This window comes from Trachurus japonicus, chromosome 1 (assembly GCF_045865225.1).
Source record: "Trachurus japonicus isolate A0001 chromosome 1, Traja_1.0".
Classification (NCBI taxonomy): Eukaryota; Metazoa; Chordata; class Actinopteri; order Carangiformes; family Carangidae; genus Trachurus; species Trachurus japonicus.
Window position 1 is genome coordinate 35,092,964 of NC_140907.1, and position 27,563 is coordinate 35,120,526.

The 27,563-nt window shown below is 37.4% G+C and overlaps 1 protein-coding gene across 2 annotated transcripts in view; it reads right to left on the reverse strand.

The window, feature by feature from the left end:
- The window catches only part of col9a1a (collagen, type IX, alpha 1a), a 27,047-nt gene extending 487 nt beyond the window's left edge, over positions 1 to 26,560 (reverse strand). Inside the window, exons 1-32 of one of the 2 annotated variants that reach the window (XM_085786067.1) lie at positions 26,496 to 26,560; positions 25,241 to 25,438; positions 24,308 to 24,382; positions 23,694 to 23,732; positions 23,539 to 23,601; positions 21,725 to 21,778; positions 20,940 to 20,975; positions 20,227 to 20,250; positions 19,194 to 19,247; positions 19,010 to 19,063; positions 18,868 to 18,900; positions 17,494 to 17,550; positions 15,773 to 15,826; positions 15,613 to 15,666; positions 15,445 to 15,498; positions 14,332 to 14,385; positions 14,189 to 14,242; positions 13,713 to 13,766; positions 12,947 to 13,000; positions 12,761 to 12,814; positions 12,622 to 12,666; positions 12,474 to 12,527; positions 11,639 to 11,692; positions 10,765 to 10,818; positions 8,070 to 8,141; positions 5,988 to 6,023; positions 5,826 to 5,870; positions 5,090 to 5,122; positions 4,241 to 4,387; positions 4,034 to 4,088; positions 3,108 to 3,296; positions 2,191 to 2,268 (exon numbers count right to left, since the gene is read on the reverse strand). In XM_085786067.1, the coding sequence (XP_085642193.1) occupies positions 2,191 to 2,268; positions 3,108 to 3,296; positions 4,034 to 4,088; positions 4,241 to 4,387; positions 5,090 to 5,122; positions 5,826 to 5,870; positions 5,988 to 6,023; positions 8,070 to 8,141; positions 10,765 to 10,818; positions 11,639 to 11,692; positions 12,474 to 12,527; positions 12,622 to 12,666; positions 12,761 to 12,814; positions 12,947 to 13,000; positions 13,713 to 13,766; positions 14,189 to 14,242; positions 14,332 to 14,385; positions 15,445 to 15,498; positions 15,613 to 15,666; positions 15,773 to 15,826; positions 17,494 to 17,550; positions 18,868 to 18,900; positions 19,010 to 19,063; positions 19,194 to 19,247; positions 20,227 to 20,250; positions 20,940 to 20,975; positions 21,725 to 21,778; positions 23,539 to 23,601; positions 23,694 to 23,732; positions 24,308 to 24,382; positions 25,241 to 25,315 (1,858 nt within the window). In that variant the 5' untranslated portion in view covers positions 25,316 to 25,438; positions 26,496 to 26,560. Of the gene's footprint in view, positions 1 to 2,190; positions 2,269 to 3,107; positions 3,297 to 4,033; positions 4,089 to 4,240; positions 4,388 to 5,089; positions 5,123 to 5,825; positions 5,871 to 5,987; positions 6,024 to 8,069; positions 8,142 to 10,764; positions 10,819 to 11,638; positions 11,693 to 12,473; positions 12,528 to 12,621; positions 12,667 to 12,760; positions 12,815 to 12,946; positions 13,001 to 13,712; positions 13,767 to 14,188; positions 14,243 to 14,331; positions 14,386 to 15,444; positions 15,499 to 15,612; positions 15,667 to 15,772; positions 15,827 to 17,493; positions 17,551 to 18,867; positions 18,901 to 19,009; positions 19,064 to 19,193; positions 19,248 to 20,226; positions 20,251 to 20,939; positions 20,976 to 21,724; positions 21,779 to 23,538; positions 23,602 to 23,693; positions 23,733 to 24,307; positions 24,383 to 25,240; positions 25,639 to 26,495 lie in introns of those variants that run through there. The other variant, XM_085786058.1, reaches the window with a different exon arrangement.
- Between the last annotated feature and the right edge of the window lie 1,003 nt (positions 26,561 to 27,563).

The window sequence follows — 27,563 nt, forward strand, 5'->3', positions numbered from 1 at the left end:
TTACGTCTTCTCTGCTTAAAGGGTATGGAGCTAAAACACTGCCATCAAGCAAAACTGAAATGAAATGAAATGTTGAAAGCTTTAAACCCCGCATGTTTGAAAGTGTACAAAAGATTTGTAGGTGTAAATAGAGTTTTGAAAGGTTGAAATAAAAATTCAACTATCTGTGGGAGAATAGTGCCACATTTTGAACTCTGAAAGTGTTTTGTTGAAACACTGTAAAAACAGTGCTGTAGTTGTAAAGAAGTGAAAGAAAAAAACAAAGAACCGCTGCAGAGATCTGAAATGAAAATTCAAATACAAAATAATGTTTTTAGAAATGAATTGAATTGAAATTAATTTTTATTTCAACCTTTCAAAACTCTATTTACACCTACAAATCTTTTGTACGCTTTCAAACATGCGGGGTTTCAAGCTTTCAACATTTTTTATTTCAGTTTTGCTTGATGACAGTGTTTTAGCTCCATAAAAGGGTAATTGCCTTTTTTTTTTACAATCTGGACCTTATTTCTAGCATAAAACACGATCATTTACTCACCAAGATAACTTTGGTGTGTTTACGAGTCGCAAGAGCCGCGTATATCCGTATAATGGAGTCTACAGGGCAGCGCAATGCAGCCTCTAAATAACACATTATCTGCAGAGAAACTCGTACGCTAGTGCTATTCCCCTCTGAGTCCGGTGTTAGCTGTTATCAACATCCGGGGTCTGTAGGTTGACCTGCTGACCTCTGACCTGGATGATGTCATCTCCGAGCTCCGCGCGGCGCGGCTTGTTGCTACCGCTAATGCTACGGTTTGTTTCTGCGTGTTTCTGACTTGTCAGAACAAAATGAGCAGCTGGATGAAGTTCAGCTTCCACAGGCTTCCTCTCCTCAACCTGGACTCACTAAAGCTCCGGCTGGTTGAGATAAAAATGGACCCGAATGCCGAAGCAGAATGATTATTATCAGAATGAGCCGGGCGGCGCTCAGAGATGACATCATCCAGGTCAGAGGTCAGTAGGTCAACCTACAGACCCTGGATGTTGATAACAGCTAACCCCGGACTCAGAGGGGAATAGCACTAGCCTATCAGAACTAAATATTGGTGAAATGAAGGAGTTTCTCTGCAGATAATGTGTTATTTAGAGGCTGCATTCTGCTGCCCTGTAGACTCACATTATACGGATATACGCGGCTCTCGGCTGGAGCTCGTAATGACATCAAAGTTATTTGGGTGAGTAAAAGATAGTATTTTACGCTAAAAAATTAGGTCCAGATTGTAAAAAACGCCAATTACCCTTTAAGTGCTTTTGAGCAAAACTGATCGGAAAACCGGAAACCTATATAGAGCATCTCACAGCTCCACATTAAAGGTCTTTGCACACTGAGTCCGTTTTTTTCGCATGCGTTTTTCGTATCCGTCATCCGACAAAAAACGTTACGCGCAGGCTCCTTGCACACCGAGTCGGTTGCGTTTTATTCGCATGCGTTTTTATTTTGTGTTCCAAATTTCGGAGAGGGAGACAAAATCGTCACGCATTGATGCACTTTGTGGTTCTCTCACTTGTTGAGAAATGAATTGTGTCCATCCTGAGAGGAGCCAATCTGCCTGCTTGTAAATGAGCAGCGGAACTATCATGATCACTTCAACAGTTTATTTTAGGATGTCAGTGGTCCAGTTTGATAGATAACCTATTGATTATTAGCTCACACATTAAACAGAAGACGGACAATTTCCATGATCCTGAACAGCGGCTGGCACACACACAGACACACACACACACTCAGCGGTGAACAGCGGCTGGCGCACGCACACACACAGACCCTCCCTTCTTTCTCTCTGTCCAGCCTCAAAACTCTGATGTGATTGGTCAAGAGGTTTTTCACGGATGCGAAAAACGCATTAAATCGAACCTGTTCCGAAAACTTTTATGACGGACGAAAGTTTCGGACTCGGTGTGTAAACATGATCGACACAACATGAGGTCGAATTTATTTTTTGACGTGCGGCAATTTCGGACGACAAAAACAGACTCAGTGTGCAAAGGCCTTAACTGAGGTGTTTTCTGAATGGAAGAAGTTGGGTTTTTATTTTGTAGGTGCTGCATGCAGTGTCAGTTTCACTCTGAGTTTCTAATTATTTACCATCCACTCTTCAAACATGGAGGACGCTGCTCTAAAAATCAGACGTGTTGTTAGTCATTTACCTGGGAGACCGGGAGCACCTGGCGTTCCTTTGGGTCCTCTCGCTGTGGGGCCTCGGTCGCCTCGGTCGCCCTGGTCACCTGGCAGAGAGGAGAGACACGACACATACAGTAATTGAAGTTGCTATTTTTAACCCGAGAGTTCACACCTCATCCGTTCTTCATTAAAATGGAGATGAACTCGGCTGTGAGACCCGACGGGGGAGAGAAACTGGGTCAGTGCAGCAGCAGCATCGAGGAGGAAGTAATATGATGTATGATGTAACGTCAAATCACAGAGAAACTGACGACTCAGTTATGTAAAGAAGTTTAAATAATCAGACTTTTTTACTTTTCAAGGACCAGTTTTACACAGATTTTATACAGATGAGACCTGAAGTCAGAGCTGAACTACCCCAAACTGTTGTTCTTCTAATGGTTTAAGCATCAAATTATAAATAACTACCAAGTCTATAATTGATTAGATAAAGGTGGACTGAATTAAATGTATTTTGTACAGTATTTTGTCTTTCTGACCAATTTTGACCATTTTATGGCATATTTTGTGATCAATCTTGATAGTTTTATGGCAGATACTGCACTTTGGCTTGGTATTAGCTACAGATACGGCACTTTGCCTTTTGGTTTCACAGTGCTTTTTTGGATGGACAGCAAAATAAAAAGCCCAATAACTCTGGACATTTTAGCAGTATACCAAATTCTACCAGATTGAAGATAATATGCCACACTTTTGATTGAAAAATTGAAAAAATGCAGATACTGCACTTTGCCTTTGTAGGGCAGATTTCACGTCTTCACTGTCCGATTTGTGGAGAAACAGTTTGATGATGTTGAGGAGAAAATATCTAAATGATCTGCAGAACAAAAACCACAGATTATTTAACACTTCTCTCTCTCTCTCGTGCTGATCTGGATCTCACCTCTTTGTCCTTTGCGACCCAATAACCCGGGCGGACCCTTCAGACCGGGAAGTCCTCGTGATCCGCTGTGTCCGGGGAAACCGTTCTCTCCGGAGGGGCCCGGGGGTCCAGGCGGGCCGGGGGGGCCGGGCAGACCGGCGATACCGGACTCAGGCCGGCTCAGGCTGGCTGCCAGCTGGGCCAGCTGCTCTGTGACACGGGAGGAACATGGGTTAGATTTAGGTTTTTATATTTCAGATATGTAGTTTAAATATTTACATTTTAGACGTTTTTAACTTTGTCCCATCAAACAAAGTTAGGCAATCTTGGACTCAAATGGAAGCTTATGAATTAAGGAAATGTTCTATATACATGTTAGGCATAGATATTCTCCATAAAGTGCTGAAAAATAATAATTTTCATGAGAATTTGTCAGGCGAACAGTACTTCTTTTGGTCTTTTTTGGGATGTTGAGGGTGATATCTTAAAATCGAGTTACAACAAACCCCAGAATCTTTTTTTCATGCCTCCCCCTATGTGTCAAGATACTCTCTGCCAAATTTTATAGTTGTATGGCTATTTATGCCATTGTAGTACCTAAATATTTGCATTTACATCATTTCGCCAGCAAAACTACCCAAGAAAGGGGTTTTGGCCCCTGTAGCTTTCCAGCAGCTAGTTGACCGGGTTGTCCACCCAGGTTTTAATCCTTGAAGTTCCTAGATATCATTTCTGCTGTCAAACCTTTTATAACGCTCCGTGTCCATTTAAAAAAAAAAAACTGGGATTTTGCCCCCTGGGTAAAAGGCAGAAACCTCCAAACACTAAATGAACAGACACTGTAAGTTTAGCTTTTCTGTTGAAAACTGAAACGCTGAAGATGAAAACTGAAACTGAAACGCTGAATGCAGCACAGAGCTCAGAGTGTGAACATGACCAACACTTACCTTGCATTACCCTCATGCAGACTTGTTTGATGTGTGTATCTGTCGGTGATTTTCCCTGTGCAAAACAAAGATGATGGACAGCGATGAGTCATTTGTCCTTCCTGATAATAATAATAATAATAATATGGACAAACACCTCATGAATAAATAAATCTAAAGCTCTGATCCAACAGAACAGAACAGTGTGGAGATGAAACGTCGCCTCACCGCTGGTCCCTGCGCTCCGGGGAGGCCCGGTACTCCCATGTCGCCCTGCATGCCGCGCGGCCCCGGCTGACCAGGTTTTCCCTCTTTCCCCTGCTGCCCTCGGCCGCCCTCGGGTCCTTTGTTTCCCGTCTCTCCTGGAGGACCCGTCTGCAAGAAACACGAGCGACAGATAGAAACTGTTAATGAGAGATAACATGAGTATTAATGTGTACACAGTCCAGACCTACCTTTTTAGCCTTGCTTTTTATTTTTATCGTTATAAAACATTTCATTTATTTTATTTTATTTTATTTTATTTATATTTATTATTATTATCTTTTTTATTCTATTTTAATTCATCCATTTTTATTCTATTCCATCCTACTACACCTGTCTATTTTACTTCATTTTAATAATAATAATAATAAACTTTATTTATAGAGAACTTTTCATACATAAAAAATGTAGCACAAAGTGCTTTACATGTTTAAATGTTTATCTAGTGTCTTTCTCATCTTCTCATTTTATCTATTTTACTCCATTTTATCTGGTGTTTTCCCCATTGCAAATGATTGAGTGTAAAGTAGCGTTTCCTCGATGTCTCTAAAATCCAATGCTCTAAAATTATTGTGTGAATGTATATGTGTTTGTGAATGTATGTGTTTCTTGTTTTTATCATGTGAAGCACTTTGAGCTGCCGTGGGCATGAAAAGTGCTCTACAAATGAAGCCTGATTGATTGATGTATTGATTGATAAAGAACAAAGTTGGACTGCAGCATTAAACAAATGAAAATCTTGTATCACACAGCTGCAGCTGTTCATGGTAAAAGTTTTTAAGTGTTGTGATGTGGTCGTGGTGGTGAACCTACTGATCCTTTCTCTCCTGGTTCTCCTTCTTCACCCTGGAACAGACAGAAGAGACATCAATGTTAATAAAGTTCACAGAAACTCTGAATGAATGAATGAATGAATTAATGAAAACGTGTTTATTTCGGTCAGGTCATTCTAAATTAAAAGTCCAACAGAAGTCATCAGTACAACTAGAAAAGAGCCAAACTGAAAAGAAATACATTGATCTTTTATTGTAGTCCTGGATTTTGTTTTTTCAATCATACATTTCCCTCGGAGCTCATATCTACATTCCCTTTTTTTTTTAAAACATGTTCACAGTTTTACAAGGTAACAAGTTGTTATACGCTTTGTACGTACATTATCAATGCTATTTTATAGTCCACTAAGTCCATAAATTTGAAGGCCCTTAATTTACTAAATAATTCATTTGATGGTTCTCTATAATTTGACTTTTAGTGATAATCCTTACAGCTCTTTTTTGAAGAATAAAGATCGGTTTAGTATGGGTAGGATATGCATTCCCCCATATTTCTAGACAGTACGTTACAGTATGTAAGGGACAACCATTGTACAATACAGAATATACAAAGCACGCTGGTTCAACATATCTTTTACCTTGTATAATATGGCAATTGATTTGGCTAATTTTGATTTGACTCTAGTAACGCTCTAAGAATAAATAACACTTTTATTCTCATCTCAATTTTGAAACACAAATATACTGATGAACATGTTAACTCATTGATCACTCACCAGGTCTCCTCTTTCTCCGGGGGTTCCCTCATCACCTGCAGATCCCTGAAGTAAAAACACACGACAGATTTTTGGCTCTTATACCGTCCTGCAGCTCAACACACTCATTCATTACAACATTATGTTAAAAAGGAGCTGGTATCAGAGCTGATGAAAACATACCTGGTCTCCCTTGGGCCCGTCGAGGCCGACTGCACCCTGCAAAAACACAGTGATTGTTATTTTAGATGATAAATTGAATAGTTGAATACAATTTAATCTATTTTTCATTTTAATTTGTTTTTGCCCCATTTGCAAAAAGTGAACTTTGACCTTATATTTTCAGAAATGTGACCCAACTTGCACAACAAGACACAATTATAACAGTAACTCATAAAAACACAGACTCCCGATACAAGATTATTGTGATTTTTTAACATTTTTTGCAGTATCCTGAGTATTTTCTAAAGATATTGTGATATTTTATGATTTATTACCCTATTAACAACTTCAAATTATGTCCTGAACTTTGTTTTATTAGATGAAACAGATGTTGACAAAGTCCTCAGTCTGTTCTTGTCACTTGCATCATTTTTTTCTTGCAAAACAGGAATATGTTTTCTTCATTTTCTTCCACCCCAACCTGCTGCTGATGCTGCTTCTCTTATTTTTGCTCAACAAATTCACCACAAATCAGACAGAATAACTCAACACTTGTCTGTTGACATTTTCTTTGCAAGACAGCCACAGCACTGTTTCTTTAATCCTGTTGTTGTTGCTGTTTTCTATTAATATCGAAGCTACCCTTTTCTTCTCGTTGTCTTGCACCCAAACCATTTCCTTGTTTGTTAAAAACCTACGCGCCAATAAAACCAGATTCTGACTCTAACATGAAAAAAAGGATCATAAAGTACAATCGGTCAAATCCCTCAATGATTCTCTTAACTAAACTAAAGCAGCAGCTTTTTAATGTGTGATCTTTGTCTGGAGAACAACATGACATCAAATATAATGATGTAAAGAGTGTGATTATGATCTCCAGGACAAATGAGGATAAACATATGATTTTCCCTGACTTTAAGCTGTCAGGTCAAGTTTTAAAAACCTGTAGTCAGGTGAAATATCTTGGTCATGTGATCACAGACACACTGACTGATGACGAGGACATTATGCGTCAGTCTCGCATGTTATATGTGCAAGCAAATGTGCTAAGACGGAAATTTGGCTGTTGCTCTGATGATGTGAAGCTGACTCTGTTTTAAAGCTTATTGCACACCGCTGTACACTGCACATCTGTGGTCAAATAACAAAAAAACGAGTTTTCGGAGATTACATTGGCATCTATCTATCTATCTGGTTGGTTACAACCTGGATCTCTTCCTGTATTTCCAGCCGTCATCCTGATAAATAACGAGAACACTGTTTGTTGCTGACGTGACGTCTGTTTTATATGAAAGAGAAGAATTGTTAAAGCCTCAACAATGAGGGATTATTACTGACATTCTTTAGCTTTTATTGTCACATAATCTGGATTACTGCCCAATGGGCTCTTTGCACAGCTCCACTACTTCCTGAATTTAATGCTGCTCCTTTGTTTCCTGTTTTACGTTATTGGACAAACTGATTAATCCAGGTAATAATCCTTACTGATAACCCTGTTCTTTACCCTCTCTCTCAACTTTTAGGCTCTCTAAAGAATCCTGTAATGTCTGTATAAACCTTGGCTATTTACTCTTTTATCCTTGTAAAAATCTTGTCTATTAATTCTTTTTATGCTTGAATATCCTTGTTATTAACTTTTATGCCTTGTTTTTTTGCTGAATGTTTGTATAGTTGTGCATATTTGCTATTGTCTTTTAACCTATCTTTTCTCCCTCACAGCCATTCTCCCCCCTCCCCTCAAGAAGCTTATGCCTCTTGTCAGGCCATCATTGTAAATAAGAACTTGTTCATAATTGATTCTGCCTGGTTAAATAAAGGTTAAATTTAAAAAAAGGTGTGTCTGAGTAGTCACAATGGTCAGACATACCTGGATTAATCAGTTTGTCCAATAATGTAAGACAGGAAATAAAGGAGCAGCATTAAGTTCAGGAAGTGGTGGAGCTGTGCATAGAGCCCATTGGATGACTGCTTGTGTTTCTTGCTCTGTTTAGTTTTATTGCAGTGATAGAACCGATCACCAGGAGTTTTCTTTTTACTTCTGGTGTTATTGGATTCACTTTTATTTGTTTTTTCTATTATCTGGAGTTATTCTGCGTCTCTTACCCTGTCTCCTTTCTGCCCACGATAACCAGCCGGGCCGGGAAGCCCTGGGAGGCCTGGATCACCTTTGCTTCCCTGTTTAAAACACACACACATACATGAAAAATAAACTGTTAAATACATACACACACACACAGAGATCATCTGTGTGAAGTCACCTCCCCCACCATCACCTGACCACATATACTGAAAAAATAACAACATTTGGTCTGAGTGCCGAGGCTGGTTGAAGGTCTCTGGGCATACATATGTGGGCACTGATTGTGGCGTACAGTGCACCGACCCGGTCCAGGCATTCCTGGGGAACAGAGAGCTCTTTCAGGGCTTCTCGGCTTCTTTTCCTTTCCCCCGAATCCCCCCCTGAGCTGCAGAGAAAAAAAAAAACCCCTGGGGCTTTGAGATCTCTGTAACAAGAGGCCATTCATTCATTCATTGGCCGCTCACCGATGGATTATTAGAGACTTAACCGTGGCGACAGAAGTTCATAAAGACCCTCCGCTCCTTAATAAAAGCACGACACGAGGCTTCGGTTCCCCAAGACAAGGTTTACCCTGGTGAACAACACTGAATACAAAACCCACTGTTATCTTGGATTTTGTATTCAGTGTTGTTACGGTATTTCCTTTTTTTTTTTTTTTTATCTCTTATATGATCACAATTAGTGCATATTCTATTTATATTTATATTGTTATTTATAATGATGCGTCTCTATGTCACTATATGTCTCTGTGTTGTATGTTTTTACCTTTTAATAACTCATAAATTAACTTACTGTATAGATTATAATGACTAGATAACTTGATAGATAATTTACGAATAAGGGGTGGGAGTAAATAGGTTTTACTTCTTCCCACTCCTTTTCGGATATGAAAAAAAAAAAAATCAAATTACCTTTATTTTCAATTATTTTATTTTATTTATTTATTTTTTTGTTCATATGTTGTCTTTGCAAAGTTTTTATATGTTGTGTCTGTCCATTTCTGTATTATGTTTTATTTCTTTTAACATGTCCGAAATAAACTTAAACTAACTAACTAACTAACCTTTATGTGATAAACTGAACTGAACGATAACAGGTTTGGGATACTAGGTGACAGTATTTATGAACACCGATGGCTCACTGATGTTTTAGTTTGATAAGAGTCGAGGTTTTTTTCAGCAGCACAGATCAAACCTGAGCTGAGCAGAACGGTTCAGCTGGCTCTGTGCCCGACACTGTCAATCCAGTCTTGGAAATGTTTCAAGTTTTTCCAAAGGCTGCAACACTTTTTAAATATTTTCTGCCTGATTAAATTTCCCCTCATCTCATCTCATTCTTTTGTTCAGCTTTTCTCAATCCGTCCACACAGGCTCCTTTACTTCTGTGACTTTTCCCCCCAACAAGAATACTATTATTGCATTGTTGTTAATTTGTTCTTTCAACAAATCAAACAAAATTGCTACCTTGATAATTTGGTTACCATTTTGTGGGTAATCTCAGAAACTCCTCAGACTTTATAGGGACAAATAGTGGACGTTATTTGAGGAATGATAATTTTGATCATGATAATAAAAACCTGTTATCCTCTATCATCGTGTGTCTATATACGTGTTTATAAAAGTAATAGAGGAAAGACCAATTAATCCGATACCACGTTGTGATAAGATTGATCTCTGTCCACGTCACAGGAAGTTGGAACTTTTTTCTATGTCTTCATGGACAGGACTCTCATTTGCCTTAAAGAATTTATGGTAATTGGACAAGCCTGTCTACACTGCAAAAACTCAAAATCTTACCAAGAATATTTGTCTTATTTCTATTCAAAACAACCTGATTGTACTTAAAATAAGACTCATCACATTAAAAGTAGCTTGTTTTTAGACACTTTTTACTTCTTTCAAGCAGATTTTCACTTGAAATAAGTAGAAAAATCTGATAGTGGAGCAAGTTTTTATTACAAGCACAAAAAACTTGCTTTCACTGGCAGATTTTTCTACTTATTTCAAGTGAAAATTAGTTTGAAACAAGTGAAAATGATCTAAAAACAAGTTCATTTTTAGGTGATGAGTCTTATTTAAAGTGGAAAGAGTTTAGTTTTGACTAGAAATGAGACATTTTGACAAGAAATAAGACAAATATTCTTGGAAAGATTTTGAGTTTTTGCAGTGTAGACTCCTTTATTAAGGAGGTTTTGTCCTTTCTTGATGTCTACTCTTGATTGGCTTGAGTGTTGAATGCTTGGAGTACCACAGGGTTTCGTTATGGGGGCACACACCTTCTGAAAACCTCTTTGGACTTTCTTTTCTGTGGAGCAGATTAAGGTCAAACCTTTGAACTGCTGAGAAAATAAATCTAAAATGAAGGTTTTCTTCTGATAATACAGTTACACACAGATATCCTGCCTGTTTGTAACAGAGAGAACTACTGTATCTCCTGCAGCTTATACTGACAAGCCACTTTGAGTGAGTATTAACATATAATTTCCAGTCCTGGTCTGACATTGACCTTATTATGTGCAGATCAAAGTAATTACTACAAATTACACTCAAGTGTCATTTCTGTTTCTTCGTTGGAGGTTCATCTTTTCCCCACAGTAACTTAATGCAGCAAAAACGAGTGTAGTCTGGAGACGCTATGAAACTTCCAGACTCTCTGTCAGTCCTAGTTTGTTGTCTCTGCAGGATGAGATATTACTAGACGCCCTCTCTCAAGTCTTACCCTGGCTCCCGGTGATCCTGAAGGCCCGTCATTTCCTCGTACTCCCCGTTCACCCTGAGACAAAGAAAGAAACGGTTAAAACCTGGACAGAAAACACGAATAAGTCTAATGGAGAGATGTATTTTTGATCTAAAGCTGCCTCTTATTATCTGAACACAGCACAATGGAGCCCAATATTGCATTACATGATAATTTTGTATCGTATCGTATTGCATCGTATCGTATCGTATCGTATCACATCGCATCGCATCGCATTGCATGGCATTGCATGGCATTGCATGGCATTGCATGGCATTGCATGGCATTGCATGGCATCGCATGGCATTTTAGGTTTCAGTTTGTTTTGTTTTATTTGTCACATCCCAAGGTTCATTGTACAGTATGCAAAACTACAAAACGAAAGAAAAGAAAAGAAAATAGGTAGGAAATGTTCTGATGTTCAGTATTATCAACTATCGGCCTGAGAGATGAAACAGTACTGTTGAAGAATCGGTTCGTTGTGTCTCAGGCTCAACTTTACGTCAGTTTTACTCTCAATTTGGGAAACTAAGGATACAGTTACTTGCAATTATACATTTTATATAATTATACAATCAGCTCTGCATGTAGTAGCTTCCATAAACTCAGACTTTGCAGTTTACATATTGTAACTTGCGTAAACATTGGCAGAGAGTAGTCCCAAATATCATACTGTGTCTTTTCATTGGTTTATAAATCTAATGTTTGGAGCTGGAGTGAGCTGGTTGTGACATAGTCAGTCTGAGCAGGAGGAACAGGAGGGAGGTTGGTACTAAGAATATCCACTACTTCCTGTTTCTAGGGGAAACACTGAGTTTCAAGTGAAATGTAAATGCAGCCGGTTTCAGACACTCACTGGTCCTCCGCGGGGTCCGACAGGTCCGACTTCCCCCTGCTCGCCTCGCTCGCCCTGGAAGGAGACAAGACGTCAAAACACATATGAGTTGTGGAAATTTCCCAACACCTACTAAAAACCAATTATACCCCTAAGACTTAATTGGCTTTTAGCAGGTATTTCAAAGTTTACCCACTGCGAGACTCTTACTTATTGTCAGAGATGGACAGACTCAGTACTTGACCCCAGTACTTGAGTAAGAGTAGAAATACTGGTCAAAATTTACTCTGTTACAAGTAAAAGTAGCTCAGTTGACATGTTACTTGAGTAAGAGTAAAAAAAGTACTTGCTTTTAAAGGTATTTAAGTATCCAACAGTACATACTTTTAAATTTACTTTAAGTAGAAGTAAGAGTGAATTTCTTATTTTTCACATCAATGAATTACTATAATTTCTTCTAAATGAATTTAAGGACCTTTTAACTCTTGTTTCTGAGAATGAACTCTTTGAAAGCAGCTGCACTGATGTGCTGCTTTTAGGGGTTAGGGTTTCCTTCTTTGACAAACACAGCTTGTGTCCAATAGGATTTTAGAAAAAAAAAGAGCAGACCTGAAAGTAACGAGTACTTTTCAGCCTTCCTAGAAATGAACTCGAGTAAAAGTAAAAATATTTGTCTTGGAAATGTATTCAAGTAAGAGTAATAAGTACCAAAGAAATCTAATACTCAAGTAAAGTACAAATCCTCTGGATATGTAGGCTACTTAAGTATACAGTACTCAAGTAAATTCACTCCGTTACTGTCCACCACTGCTTATTGTAACATGATGGAACAAGCTTAAACTTGCTTCAGACTTACTTGTTTCCCTGACGACCCCATCGGGCCCACAACTCCCGGGTCACCTGTTACACCCTGGTGACACAAAGCGAGAGAAACAATGTGAGTGCATTTAGAAAACTATATTCTTATAGTTTTATTCAATGTATAGATGAGTTCTGGGTCGTACCATTGAACCACCGTGTCCTTTTTGGCCGTAAGAGCCTGGTAAACCCTAGATGAAACATACAAACATCAGCATCTGAGCTCAAAACTACAACAAATCTGAAAAAGTTGATGATGCATCGGGAAGGTCGGAGGTCACTTACAGGAAGTCCTTGTGGGCCGGCATCACCTGGAGCCCCACTTTTCCCTGGAAGACCCTAAAGACAACAGAAGAACAGAAACAATTAAACCACTAGATAAAACTAAAACCACTCTTTCGCCAAATTTCTTCATCACCAAATAATATCGTGAAAAGATAACTTGTGTAGAATATTAAAAAAACAATTCACCTTAGATGCTGGCAGCCCAGGAATTCCCTCTCGACCATCTGGACCAGGTAAACCCTGTCGATTACAAAGCTTGTTACATACTGTACATACATTTAACTTAAATAGGCCTGTGTTCTTTAAAATCAACAGTGTTTAATATAGACTATAAAAAAACATAAGTTAAGGGAGATTAAAGAGTGTGAGGCTATTAGGGCTGGGACGATACAGTATGCTTTTCTCTCGATTTGATTCTTCTACGATTTTTGGGATGGCGATTCGATTTAAATTGCGATTCTACGATATTGCCGATTCTCTCGATTTTTAGTCTTTAGCATTTTTAACATTTATCTGCACACAAATACTGTAGGAGCCTATAAATTAACATACTCCATTATAAAGTGAACTTAAGCCCTTTTCAAAACCTGGACTCTCTGTATGTAAAAAAGGCGAACAAATGCACATTGCACAATATTTAAAAAAAATAAAAAAATTCAAAAAAAAATTGTTTAAAAAAAAAAAGAAATCGATTTTTTCAACAACAAAAAAATCGATTTAAAAATCGTCAAAAAAGATATCACGATATTTATGTGAATTGATTTTTTCTCCCACCCCTAGAGGCTATATTACACCAAGGATGTCTGGTCAAGTAGAGAATATATATATGACAGTGAGTGGAAGGTTGGTTCAATGTTTAATGGACTGATAGATTGATAGATTGATTGATTGATTGATTGATTGATTCATTCATTCATTCATTCTGGCTTTAATAAGATGAATCTCTGCTCACAGGCTCTCCTTTTGGTCCCGGTACTCCTCTGATTCCTTGTGGACCTCGTTCTCCCTGAAAAGAAACAAACAAGTGGATTTTATTAGCAAAAAGTTCAATTAATAATCTGTTAAAAACAAAAGTATTAAACACAAATGCACAGCAACAAGCAACAGATATATTATATCTTCATTAATTGATTAAAATTGCGTTTGAATCAGCCTTAAGAGACAGAGTAAATAATGATAAGAGTTGCAGAAAATGTGTTTCATAAGTTAAACTAATATGTGATTATTCAGGCGCATCCAAAATGTTCTCGTGAGTCTGAGGAGGGACTTTTGATTTAGGATCTAAGTCACTCTAAAATCTAATGACAGGTCGAACTAATGTTGTAATTATTGCTGTAATTAATGCTGTAATTAATTATTATTTCCCGGTATAAACAGGATTAAAAACACTGAGACAAAAATCCAAGTTGTTGTTGTTCGTGATCTTACCGACACTCCACCTGGCCCGGTCTCACCGATGGCTCCTCTCTGGCCTGGATCACCCTAAAAGAAAATGTGATTATTAGTTTAATCTCTATTACATTTAAATAACAAGGAAAGGAGGTGGTGAAATAAATAAAATGAACACTCACTGGGCCTCCTTGGATTCCCCGAGGACCCACATCACCTGACTTCCCTCGAGGTCCCTGTTTGAGGAGATGGAGAGTTGTTCATTTAAGACGATTTGAATTCGAGTCCATGTACATAAATACAGACAACAAGTTCATTTAGTAAATGGCAAAGCTAAAAATGTGCATGATTTTCACTCTTCTTACGCTTTTATTTTTGAAATTTCTTAGTTGGAAGTTTGAGACATCCTGTGTCATGTTATATATAGATGAATATACATCTAGTATATGTTAAGATTGTATAGGACGAATCGCATTGTTGTTTCCAACTACTTCCGGGTAGAAAACCAGCATGAGAACAATAGTGACGGACGAGAGTTTCGCTATATATATCTAATTTTTCATGTTACTATATCACCGTTTAGACTAATCTGATGTTTGTAAAGTTTATAAAACCAATGATTGGACAAACGTTACTATTTCTGTGTGCACATTTTTGTAATTAGTCATGGTTATCATAGATTAGCCGGGCTAACGGTTAGCTACCTGTTTAACTTTAATAACTCAGTGACTCAATAAACGGTCCATGAAAAAATATTTTCTCCAGCGGATATCTGAGTTACAACATGACTGAGCTAACTGGAGTAGTTTCATGTCGTGTCCCACAACGGGAGGGTTTTAACAGCTGACGTCCTGCTGTTAGCTTAGCTACCGCCGTTAGCTTAGCTACCGCCATTAGCTTAGCTGCCGTCAGCTGTCCCTGTCAGCTGCAGCCACTGATGCTTTCTAGACACTGTGATTCCCCCAAAACTGAATAAATACAACACATAGCAACACAAAACACACACACAGAAATAGTAATGTTTCTTCAATCATTTCAGATTTGTCTAAACGGTGATAGGGCGTGAAAAATATGATATATAGCTAAACTCTCGTTCGTTACTATTGATCTCATTCAAATTACGTGCTGGTTTTCTACCCGGAAGTAGAATGTAAACAACAAGGAGATTCGGTCTATAAACTTCAACTGACTCCATTGGTTGAACATAACGTAATAATGTTGTTTTATATTGTTTTATTAAATCTAATCCATTAAACTGGATGTGGTGTGCACAGTGTGACCTTGTGACCTCTTACCCTGTCCCCTTTGGAGCCCAATATCCCTGGGAGGCCTCTTTGTCCACCTGGGCCCTAGAATTACTCAGCGGACGGAGGAGAAGAGACGGGAAATGTCCCATGTTAATATGTTTGACCGAGACAGAGGAAAACGTTCAGAGTACATCAGAGTACGGTGAGATATTTTACTGGTAGTCCTTGAGCTCCGACGTCTCCCAGAAGTCCTTGTTCCCCCTCCTCTCCCTGTGAAAGTGAAACGTGACCCGTTAATGTCAAGGATAGGATATCTGGCAATTTGTTGTTTTATCTGTTACAGAAACGAGGTATTTTAACGTGATGATGATGTTACCTTGTGTCCTTGTCGTCCGGGCTCCCCTGATTCACCCTTCACCCCCTTGTGTCCCTATGGGGAGAATAAAAATGTTAAAAATAATTAAGAATAAATAGCAGTCAGCAAATAAAATATTTGGTAACACTTTACTTGAATAGGTATTCATAAGATTGACATACTGTAACAGCTGTCATAAACATCAATGAATACTTATGACAGCTGCACTGCAAAAACTCAAAATCTTTCCAAGAATATTTGTCTTATTTCTTGTCAAAATGTCTCATTTCTAGTCAAAACTAATCTCTTTCCACTTAAAATAAGACTCATCACCTAAAAATTAACTTGTTTTTAGATCATTTTCATTTGTTTCAAACTAATTTTCACTTGAAATAAGTAGAAAAATCTGCCAGTGAAAGCAAGATTTTTGTGCTTGTAATAAGAAAGAAAAACTTGATCCACTATCAGATTTTTCTACTTATTTCAAGTGAAAATCTGCTTGAAAGAAGTAAAAAAGTGTCTAAAAATAAGCTACTTTTAATGTGATGAGTCTTATTTTAAGTAGAATTAGATTTGTTTTGACTAGAAATGACATTTTGACTAGAAATAAGACAAATATTCTTGGTAAGATCTTGAGTTTTTGCAGTGTGTCATTAAGTGTCATTCGGTAAGTTATGTCACTTTTGATGCAAAGTTGACATTGTTTGAGATGTTCCTTGTTATGAGAACTTGACATAATTTTTAAAGTTTGGCAATTAGGTCTGCTATGACAGTTTAAATTGTCTTTATGTCAAGTTGTCAGAACAAAAACATTTCAAACAATGTCAACTTTGCATCAAAAGTGACATAACTTACCGAATGACACGTAACGACAGCTGTCATAAGTATTCATTGATGTTTATGACAGCTGTGACAAATTTTGGACATTTTTTTATAGGGTCGTCCATGATACCTTTTTTTCATTTTGTGAAACATTGTATAGTGGAAAATAAAGGAAGTGTACTTCAATTTGCCATGTATTGTTGTATTTTAATACACTTTGATGAGAAATATATTTTTTATGAGTATATTATATCGGGTAAAAAAATACCCGGCGTATCGGGTAAAAAAAATACCCGGTTATGACAGTGTTATGTCAATCTTATGAATACCTATTCAAGTAAAGTGTTACCGGAAGTTTTTATTAAAAAAAAACAAAAAAAATCACAAATTTTGGACTTTTTTTTTTATAGGGTCGTCCATGATACCTTTTTTTTCATTTTGTGAAACATTGTATAGTGGAAAATAAAGGAAGTGTACTTCAATTTACTTTGATATTACTTTGATGAGAAATATATTTTTATGGGTATATTATATCGGGTAAAAAAATACCCGGCGTTAGTGATGATGTTACTATTTTTAACGTTAGTGTTCTAGGGTTAAGAATAAAGAGCAGTCAGCAAAAAATAAAATATTACATTCACTGCAAGAGGCTTTAGAAATGAACTTACTTTACTAAGGAGTTACGTTAATATAATATTATATTATATATCTGTAATATTTTATTATTTTCATCTTTTGTGTGATTGAGAGAGGACCAATCATCCATATCTGTATTGTCAATGGAATCGTGGATGTATTACTGAGCTATTCAGATAATTTACAGATGAATGGATGAGATTGGTGAAGTGATATGTAAATGTGTTTTTGAACCATGAAAATCACAATAAAAAAAGAATTGAAAAAAAAAGAAATGAACTTACTTTCATGCCGGGGAGACCAGAATATCCGGTCAGACTAGCGGGACAGGCGTTGGGACACTGAAAGACACAACAGCCTATTTGAGGTCATGGAAGAGCGCCACCACTAGGGGGCTCCACTCACAGTGACCCACTGACCCAGCGAGGGAGAGAACAGGAAATGAAACAGATCTCTGTGTATTTGTAGCACCACTGTTAGTTCCTGCTGGTTATTTTAGATTCTGTCTTTTCTGTCATTTCACAATGTGGGTTTCATTTTGGTGAGACAGACTTAAAAAGAAATCAAAACCAGTCAAGTTCCTGTTAACGATGAAGTGGAAATAAAAATAGGCCGTCTACTGAAAAAAAAGAAAAAAAAAAACAACCTATAGGCAGCTCTGTTTCGACAGACAATTAAAATTCATTTATTTCATCAAAGGGATAGTTCAACATTTTGGCAAATTGGCCCATTGCCATAATCCCTATAGTCATATCAGTAGGTTCGTTACCTTTAATTGTCGGTGTAAGCTGTTTCTAGAACGGCGGAGCAGAGCCGTGAGCTGCTCAGAGCTACGCTACGGAGGCTCATTATGGGATTTCTTGGTTTCCCTCATCAAACTCATCAAATACACAATCCAACAACTCCACAACGCTCTGGTGGACAAGTTGTGACCTGCACATTCACCACGCTATGAGATAATAACACAACGTTACCAGACAGAGTTGTTTTAGAGGGAAATACAGAGACTGCTTGATGAAAAACTGTCCCTGAACGCAACATGCATCAGCGATTTTGCATGAATTTCCCTCTAAAACAACTCTGTCTGGTACCGTTGTGTTATTATCTCATAGCGTGGTGAATGTGCAGGTCACAACTTGTCCACCAGAGCGTTGTGGAGTTGTTGGATTGTGTATTTGATGAGTTTGATGAGGGAAACCAAGAAGAAATCCCATAATGAGCCTCCGTAGCGTAGCTCTGAGCAGCTCGCGGCTCTGCTCCGCCGTTCTAAAAACAGCTTGCACCGACAATTAAAGGTAACGAACCTATTGCTATGACTATAGGGATTATTATGGCAATGGGCCAATTTGCCAAAATGTTGAACTATCCCTTTAACATGGCTAGGTACAAATAGAAAAGATTAAAAAACAAACCCCAAGGTGTTTCAGCTCAAATGAGCCTTCATCAGGGTTTAGAGCCAAACAGGTCAGAGCCCAGGTATAAAAGTAAAAATAAAAGTACATTCGTCCCAATAAATTCTTTAAAGTTTGACTTCACCAATCTTGAAATGAATTAAAAATAAATAAATAACCCCAAAACCTTAAATTGTCAGCATGAACATGGAATTTATAACAACTAACATGTCATAATTAAACGGATTTATTTAGGATCAAACTCACCAGGTCCTCCCCTTGGTACACAGCAGGAGGTCCCTACAGAGAAATTAAAATATATATTACAGATCACAAGAAATTATTACCCAGTGATAAAATAAAATAAAATATTTCCTCTTTGGTCTCACGGTCAGTGTGTGATATTTACCCGAGGCCCAGCAGGACCAGGAGAACCAACTTGACCTCTTTTGCCCCTCGCTCCCTGTAAGAGGTGAATTACAGGACCTTAAAACATAATGTAGCAGCAACAACAGCATCAATGTGTTTCTGTTAATCAAAATACTGAATTTTTTAAAGAAATGGTCTAAAATGAAAGGATGTAGTAAACTCACAGGTGGTCCGACTTTGCCCAGTTCACCTGGCAGCCCGTCGGTGCCGGGAATACCCTGTTGGCAAATAAAACAGGAACTTTGACTTAACGGCCGGTTGCAATAAAGTTCCCATTGAATTACTGCACTGACATTCAGTTAATGTGATAAAGTAGTTTACACATTGTGGTAATAGGTGGAAGTAAAAAAAACATGAAGGTTATTGCTGCTGCTGATCGATGTTGTAGTGAACTGGGGGTGTGGCCAGTGCACTATGACATCATCAAACAGGAAGTGGTCCATGAAACCAGACCATAGTTCAACATAATGAGGATGATTAATAAATATGTTGATAAACCTTCAGTAAAATGTGTTTTTTATCTGTATTTGTATTTATCAAACTGTTGCACTGCTGTGTTTAGGAGTTTTTCTGCAAAACCTTCAACTGAACCTGTTGTGTAGTTTTAACTTAGATATAAATCCGACATCGTATTGACTCTTTTGTTGATATTTGCCAGTCAATAACTGATTAAACAGGATTTATATCACCAAAGAATCTCAATTTCTTTTTTATTTTTAAGAAATAATGATACGTTTTACAGTTAAAAATGACAGCAAGTGATTTGGGAGAATATTTCTTGTTTCCGTATGGTTGGAGATTCAAGTTTACCTACAGTGTAGTGGGGTGAAGTGCCAGATACAGTAACCAATAATCACTCATCTTCCCATCTAACCCACAAGCTGCATCAGAATCATTGATCCCCAGGACAAATTAATAATATTATATTACAGTTGCTCCAAAATAAAAATATAAACATGTACAAATATACAAAATGATAAGAATAGAAGAAAAACATGTTGTTATATGACAATACATATGAGAAATAGAAATATAGACCATGCAAATTGTAAATATGATTATTTGTATGAGTAAATAAATACATAAATAGATAAGTTATGGAGGTAACGTTCAAGTTTAAAGTCAGTCGATTGGCTCAAAGCTGAAATCTGATCATACAATATCTGGGGTATTGATTACAACACTGAATGTACTCACATCAAGCCCGTCAGGTCCCACGCCCTGTGAGAGACAAAGTATGTAATGGATTAACAGTGACAGAAATCAGTGCAGATTAATAAAGAAAACCTAAATCAAGTCTCTTCTTCTGGTGCATAAGCACAGAGCTAATTCAGGTCACACTGCAAAAACTCAAAGTCTTTCCAAGAATATTTGTCTTATTTCTTGTCAAAATGTCTAAATTTTAGTCAAAACTAATCTCTTTCCACTTAAAATAAGACTCATCACCTAAAAATGAACTTGTTTTTAGATATTTTTTACTTGTTTCAAACTAATTTTCAATTGAAATACTGTAAGTAGAAAAATCTGCCAGTGAAAGCAAGTTTTTTGTGCTTGTAATAAGAAAGAAAAACTTGCTCCACTGTCAGATTTTTCTACTTATTTCAAGTGAAAATATGCTTGAAAAAAGTAAAAAAGTGTCTGAAAACAAGCTACTTTTTTTATGTGATAAGTCTTATTTTAAGTAGAATGAGATTTGTTTTGACTAGAAATGACATTTTGACTAGAAATAAGACAAATATTCTTGGTAAGATTTTGAGTTTTTGCAGTGTAATGTGGATGAAAGAGTCAAATAAAGGTACAGTAGTTTAACTTTCCACACAAATGTAGCCTACTGTTTCCTATATAAACAATTACGTGCAGTGACACAGTGACAGTCAAACTTCCACAGGATGAATTATTAAAACACTTACAGGCTCTCCAGCAGGCCCAGCTGCACCAGGATCCCCCTGAAAACAAGAAGACGTCAGAAGTCACTTCAAATGCTGCACTATGCACTCATCGATCCGTACTTATCCTACTGTGTTGAGGTATGGGGAAACACATATAAAAGCACTTTACAAAAGATTTGGTTCATCATGCTGGGTACCTTGCTCATACAAATCTGTTGTTTTTAAAATCGGGTATTTTAAGATTTGAGGACCTATAGTCAAATTCAAAACAGGTCAGATTTTGTTTAAAGCCTGGAATAGGTTGCTACCAATAAACATCCAAAAAATGTTTATGGTCAGAGAAAGCATATTATATGATTTAAGAGGGAACTGTAACTTTAAACAATCTACCATCCATTCTACCCTGAAAAGTTTTAGCATCTATTTTTGTGGTGTTAAAATGTGGAATAGACTAGATGAGGATATAAAAATGTGCAATAACTTAAAACAATTTAAAAGTAAGTACAAACATACACTCTTGGACAGTTATAAAGAACTGGACAGCTAATTTTACACTTTTTATTTATAATCATGGCCTTATTTCATATTAAAGCAATATGTTTTTAATCTTTTGAATTGTATGGAACTACAGATGTATGACAAATCAAATCAAATCAAAAAGATTTGTTGTATCTGCTGCTGCTGCTGCTGCTGAATATAAATCTGTGAGGCAGAAATACTCGATACTCGACAAAGATTCATTCAGCCTCAGGAAACAGTTTGAATCGAGTATAACATGAGTTGGATGAGACGGATGCTGAACTCACCTTTGACCCCACGGAGCCGACTGGGCCCGGGTCCCCAGGAGGTCCGACTGGTCCCTGCAGAGACGACACCACACGACACGTTGAAGTGGAAACACAACATCACAACAACATCATGAAGCAGAGATTTCCATGTACAGTAATACTCCATTTAATGAGTCTGCACAGAATGAAGTGTGATTGATTGGTAGTTTTGTTTTGGGCCATTTTCAGGGACAAATCTGAGGTTAGCAAAAAAAAAAAAAAAAAATCAATGATAAAATAAACTTTCAAACAAAACACTTGATTTATAATTTGACCGTTTACATTTTGAGTTTGGTTCAACAATGCATCAATCTTGCTAACTTGCTAACTAAAACACGTGTTAATATCTGAGCTCTTGTCCCAGATCACAGGTTTTCTTTTTAGACTGAAAATCTTTTAGTGTTTTATTTATCTAAATTCTATGGTTAATAGTTACTCTTTTTACTAAGCTACTTTTATCTGTATTTGTTGTATTATATAATATATTCTACTGTATTCTTGATCTTGTTTCTTTCATTCATTACTGTTGCTTTTTTATGTTTTTATTCTTTTTTATTGTTATTTTACTGATTGTTCTTTTTTTATTCTTGATCTTTTATTATTTTAACAACTCATATTTCATGGTACTGTATGCATCAGTGTCAAAGTCCTCTTTTTTGATTTAGCTTCTCATGTTGTTTTTGTTTTCCAATAAACTGTAAAGCACTTTGACTTATATTTGATTCATTTGGAAGGCACTATATAGATAAAATTTGATTCAATGAATGATTGATTGACTGATTGATTTAGTGCCTCTATCCTCACACCTTCAGAGGGACAGTGTGACCTTAGCTCCTCCCCTTTACCTGCCCCCCCCTTCCCCTCCCCTCCATAAATAACCCCTCAAACCGCTGTCTGCTTGTTGGTTAAAGGCGAAACTAAGTGAGAGAAGAGACTCACTCAACTCCACTTTTTAAAGCCAGACATTAAACCTTGTGTGTCAGACTGGTAGAAAGGTAGAAAACTTGTTCCCTGCAGCAAACACACACTGAGTCCATTCTGCGAGGCCGATCCCCCGATGCGGCCCTGCTCTGCTCTGCTCTGATCCCCTCACAAAAAGACCCCTGTTTCTGTCAGGAAGCTACTTGAGACACTCCCTTAAATACTACGATTGATTTATACAAGGAATGTTTTCTTTTTTTTACACTTTTTCTCCAGTGGAGGCCAAGACAAACAGATCGAATATATCCTGTCTTCGGAGTTTAACCAGACGGACTTTCATCCACTGGATTAAAGATTAAAGAAGCTGCTGCGCTTTCTCTCTGATACATCGAGACGAACACCTGAAGTCACTCTCACCTACATCCACATCACTGCAAAAATTCAACATCTTACCAAGAATATTTGTCTTATTTCTAGTCAAAATGTCATTTCTAGTCTAAATGAATCTAATTCTACTTAAAATAAGACTAATCACATTTTAAAAAGTAGCTTGTTTTTAGACACTTTTACATTTTTTCAAGCAAATTTGAAACCACTTTAAATAAGTAGAAAAATCTGACAGTGGAGCAAGTTTTTCTTTCTTATTACAAGCACAAAAAACTTGCTGCTTTCACTGGCAGATTTTTCTACTTATTTCAATTGAAAATTGGTTTGAAACAAGTGAAAATGATCTAAAAACAAGTTAATTTTTAGGTGATGAGTCTTATTTTAAGTGGAAAGAGATTAGTTTTGACTAGAAATGAGACATTTTGACAAGAAATAAGACAAATATTCTTGGTTTTTGCAGTGTTAAAGTGGTTTCATTCACTCACATCTGCGCCTGGAAGCCCCGCAGCACCAGCAACTCCGTCTTTGCCGTTGTCGCCATCGGCACCCTGCAAACAGAAACTCTCATTAGACTCTGTCTGTCGATTTTAACCAATGAATTCTCTGATGTAGTAGTGGAAGAAATGGAGAGTTGACTCACCGGTCCGCCGTTCACCGTGGAGTCTACTCCTCTGTCGCCCTGACAGACAACACAAGAAGAACCAAGATGAAGAGATTTGAGAATGATTTACTTTGTAAATGAATGAATTGTGAAAGAGGCGCAGATTATACACGATTGTTCTTCTCTCTGCTTGAGATTTGAGATGTTTGTGTGACATTTTAGTCGTTCTGTTTGAAGAGTTGAATAAATAAATGTATAAATAGATTCAAAAAATGTGAATAAAGTCTTACACATTATGAGTTTTTATAGTTTTATTCCAGTATTTCTGGATTAAGCATGTTTAGATTGTGTTGTGTTTTGTCCAAATGCTAAAACCAAGTAATTGTCTGTAAAAGATGAACATATGAAAATGGCACAGTCCGTTGGTGTTTCTGTTTATACAAGAACTAAAACATATACAAGCTTTACTTCAGACACAGGTCCATATCACATCACACCATACAATATAAATAGTAAAAAATAAAAGAAAGTACAAAAATACAAGAAAAGTTACATCACTGGTTTTAACTTTTTATTATTAAATCCTGCTTCACTTCACAGATTCACCTAGAAACCAACTAAATCACCGTTATGACCCACATATGAACACTTACATCGATGCCGTCCACTCCGGGCACACCGGCTACTCCTGGCGGCCCCGGGGGGCCTCTGGGACCGACTGGGCCCCTCTGTTGAACAAACACACAAAAATCAGTTTTTGCTTCTTCTTTTTTTTTTTTTTTCAGCTGAAATGAATCTCTAAATATCATCCAGTGCTGCTGTGACTTCTGCTGCTAGTGGTGGTGGTGGTGTGAAGGGCAGCTCACACAGAGTCTCATTGTTTGGGTGATGTGAGGGGAAAGGTCGTGAAACTGAACCTGGTTTCCCATTATAGTCCCATTATTATACCAGCTAAGTAACTGCATGTGTTCAGATTACTGCTGCTGTCTGGACCTTATTGGTGCCAGGTGTGCACGCAGAGCTGAGCTGAGATTGTAGATAAACATCACAAAAAGTAGAACATGAGAGCATTTATTCATATATTTTGTAGGCGGAAAAAAAAACCCTTTAAAACAGTCACATGCATCTTATTGATTGATTATAAAATCCATACAAATAAGCTTAGGTAAAGGAAAATCTAAAGAATGCTTTATGCTTCTTTTTTTAACGTTTTGTCTTTATGTAAAGCACATTGAGTTGCCTTGGTATGAAATGCGCTATATAAATAAAGATGCCTTGCCTTGCTTTAAGCGCATTTGAGTTTAAAAATGTTCACGTTTGTGTAAATTTATCTGTTACATTCTGTCTGTTTCTGGGTGGATAATATAGAGCAAAAATGGAAAATCTACTCATTACTAAACATTTAATAAGCTGTAAGTACCAAGATATAAGAGCCATTGAGATTTAGGGAAAGAGTTGAGCTCATTTCAAGCATCAGACATTCAATCAAATCAACTTCTCCATGCATCTAAATAAAAAAGAAAACACCACAAAGTACAGTACAGCCTTAAGGAGAGAAAAGAAAGAGCAGCCGTGTCGTGTCTCACCTGAGCAGAGCAAATCAGCACGATCTGCAGTAAAAGCACCAGCAAAGAGTCCCGACAGATCCCGGACAGAGCCATGGTCGGTCTTCCCAGGGCCGAGGAAGACGCTAAAAAAAAAGTCCCTTTTTCCCTGATTAGAGACGGGGCTCGCGGACGGTCCACCTGTCAGTCTCCCCCCTGACTAAAAAACCCCACCGCCTGCTGGAAGGGGAGGATGTTAGAAAGTCCTGATTATTCATGAGGAGCTGAGGCTGTGCAGGCTGGTAAGGAGGAGGAGGAGGAGGAGGAGGAGGAGAACAGGGTGGGGTGTGTGCTTTACCTTCAAATCAAATACAGTTTAAAGGTGAAAGTCAGTGAAAGGTGACAAAAAAACGTAGTTTTGACCTGGTCTGAGAAATTTCTTTGGAGTTTCAGAGTCCTCCGTGGCTTCTCTGAGTCACAGGGGGTCTCGGTGTAGCAGTGCATGTCCATATAACGGTTGCAAATGGATACCAACTGTCTTCGTAACAAAAAGACACACCAAAAAACATCCAAATACCTCCATCCTGCTCGTATGTAATGTCCGTCTTGTATTGAAGCCCCGAAATACGAAATTGTCCCGAAAAAAATTAAATAAGTCTATATTTCAAGCTTGTTTTGTAGCGGAAGCTTCTCGAAGCTCCTCTTCCCGTTCGTCAAATTTGGACGAACTGGGAAGAGGAGCTTCATTTAATCGAGAAAATGAGAAACTAGAAAATGCCATTTCTGAGGAAATGGGGGGATAAAAAAAACAACTGGACAACATATTTTACTGTTGTCGACATGAGGGTGAGTAGATAATGAGTGAAATTTCAATTTTGGGTGAACTATCCCTTTAAAAGGTGAAAACTGATGTTTGAAAAGTTAAATCCAAATCTACTGTCCAAAGATACTGATGAACATGCATTTTCTGAGGTAGGTGTAGTTTGAGTTTGCTGCCACCAGATGGTAGTTAAGGGCAATATTTTTTTAAGCAATGCAAGAAAGTATCATTATGTGTGAGTGTGAGAACATAATTCAGCAAGTAGATAATTACCTGTTAAGCAAAAGGAGATCAAACAAGACAAAACTAGAATCAGATAAAACAGGTTCATGCAGAGGTCAAACATGTCAGAGATAAAAAGGTCAGAGATAAATAATCTGAAATGCATGAGTGATACTAAAGTAAAGTTCATGTTGATTACTTCTCCTCCATTGTTTGAATGTGCATTGTTGAGGCAGTGAACTGTGAAGTACTTACCAGCACATACTCAGGTAGTCTCATAATTGTAGTAGCCTATAAGCTCCCCATTACCCAAATGGAAACTGTACTGTTGGAGACACAAAAAAGAAAGATATTGTCACTTATCATTTTACAAGTAGGCTACTTACAATCACAGTCTTTGTCTTTAGTGATTTTATCAGATTATGTCACGGTGATTTTAGCAGCACCGCGGCTTGGGAATGGCTTCCATGGTCACTAGGCTACTTGTTGACATTTAGTTTTAATGGGCTGCAATTTTACCATGTCATACTGGTACCTACTGTTATCTGACAAAAGAAACAGACTGAATATAACGGCTGTAGTTTTTGGGCCAGCTAACTCGGCTAAGGCCAGTGTGCAGCTACTGATTAACCCTTTCTTTCACTCACTTGCTAGCAGGCTAATGGCCAATATCAACCCTAACGGCTCTGAATTCGGTGTAGGCTACTTTGTGTCCCTCGGGCTTACCTCAAAGACTTTCAAATAAACAAACTAACCACTAATTTATGGCTTTAAAATGCCATAAATTGATGGATCCATGTGTTTTTGGATTATCAAACACAAAAAACTATAGAAATCTTTAAAAAATACATTGGTTGCCAAGGAGCAGATGAGTTGTATGTCCGGTCCGCTGACCAGAGTCACTTTTTAATTGAATTTAAAACAAATAAAAACTGCAATTAACCTATTTTTTGTTAATATAATAATATTCCTGACTACTACTTTAACCAAAACAATACAGCTATATTTTATCATGTCCCCCAGTTTTGCTCAGCCCCATAACAACATATTAGTTTCCCCATTTTAAATAATGGTTATAATGGTTCAGTTCAACATCTTCAACACTGAGGAAGTGACATCACTGAAGTCTTTAGAAGAACATACTGTCAAGAGAATTAAATGTTAGCATCTTTTCTTACATAACCTATATTTCATTGTTTTTATTGTGAGACTGACATCGTCAAGTTCAACCTTTAAACTCCATTATATAAATAAATAATAGTTAACAACTGTTGAGTAAAAAACAAACAATCATGTTGAAAAATATTATAATTTCATGATTTC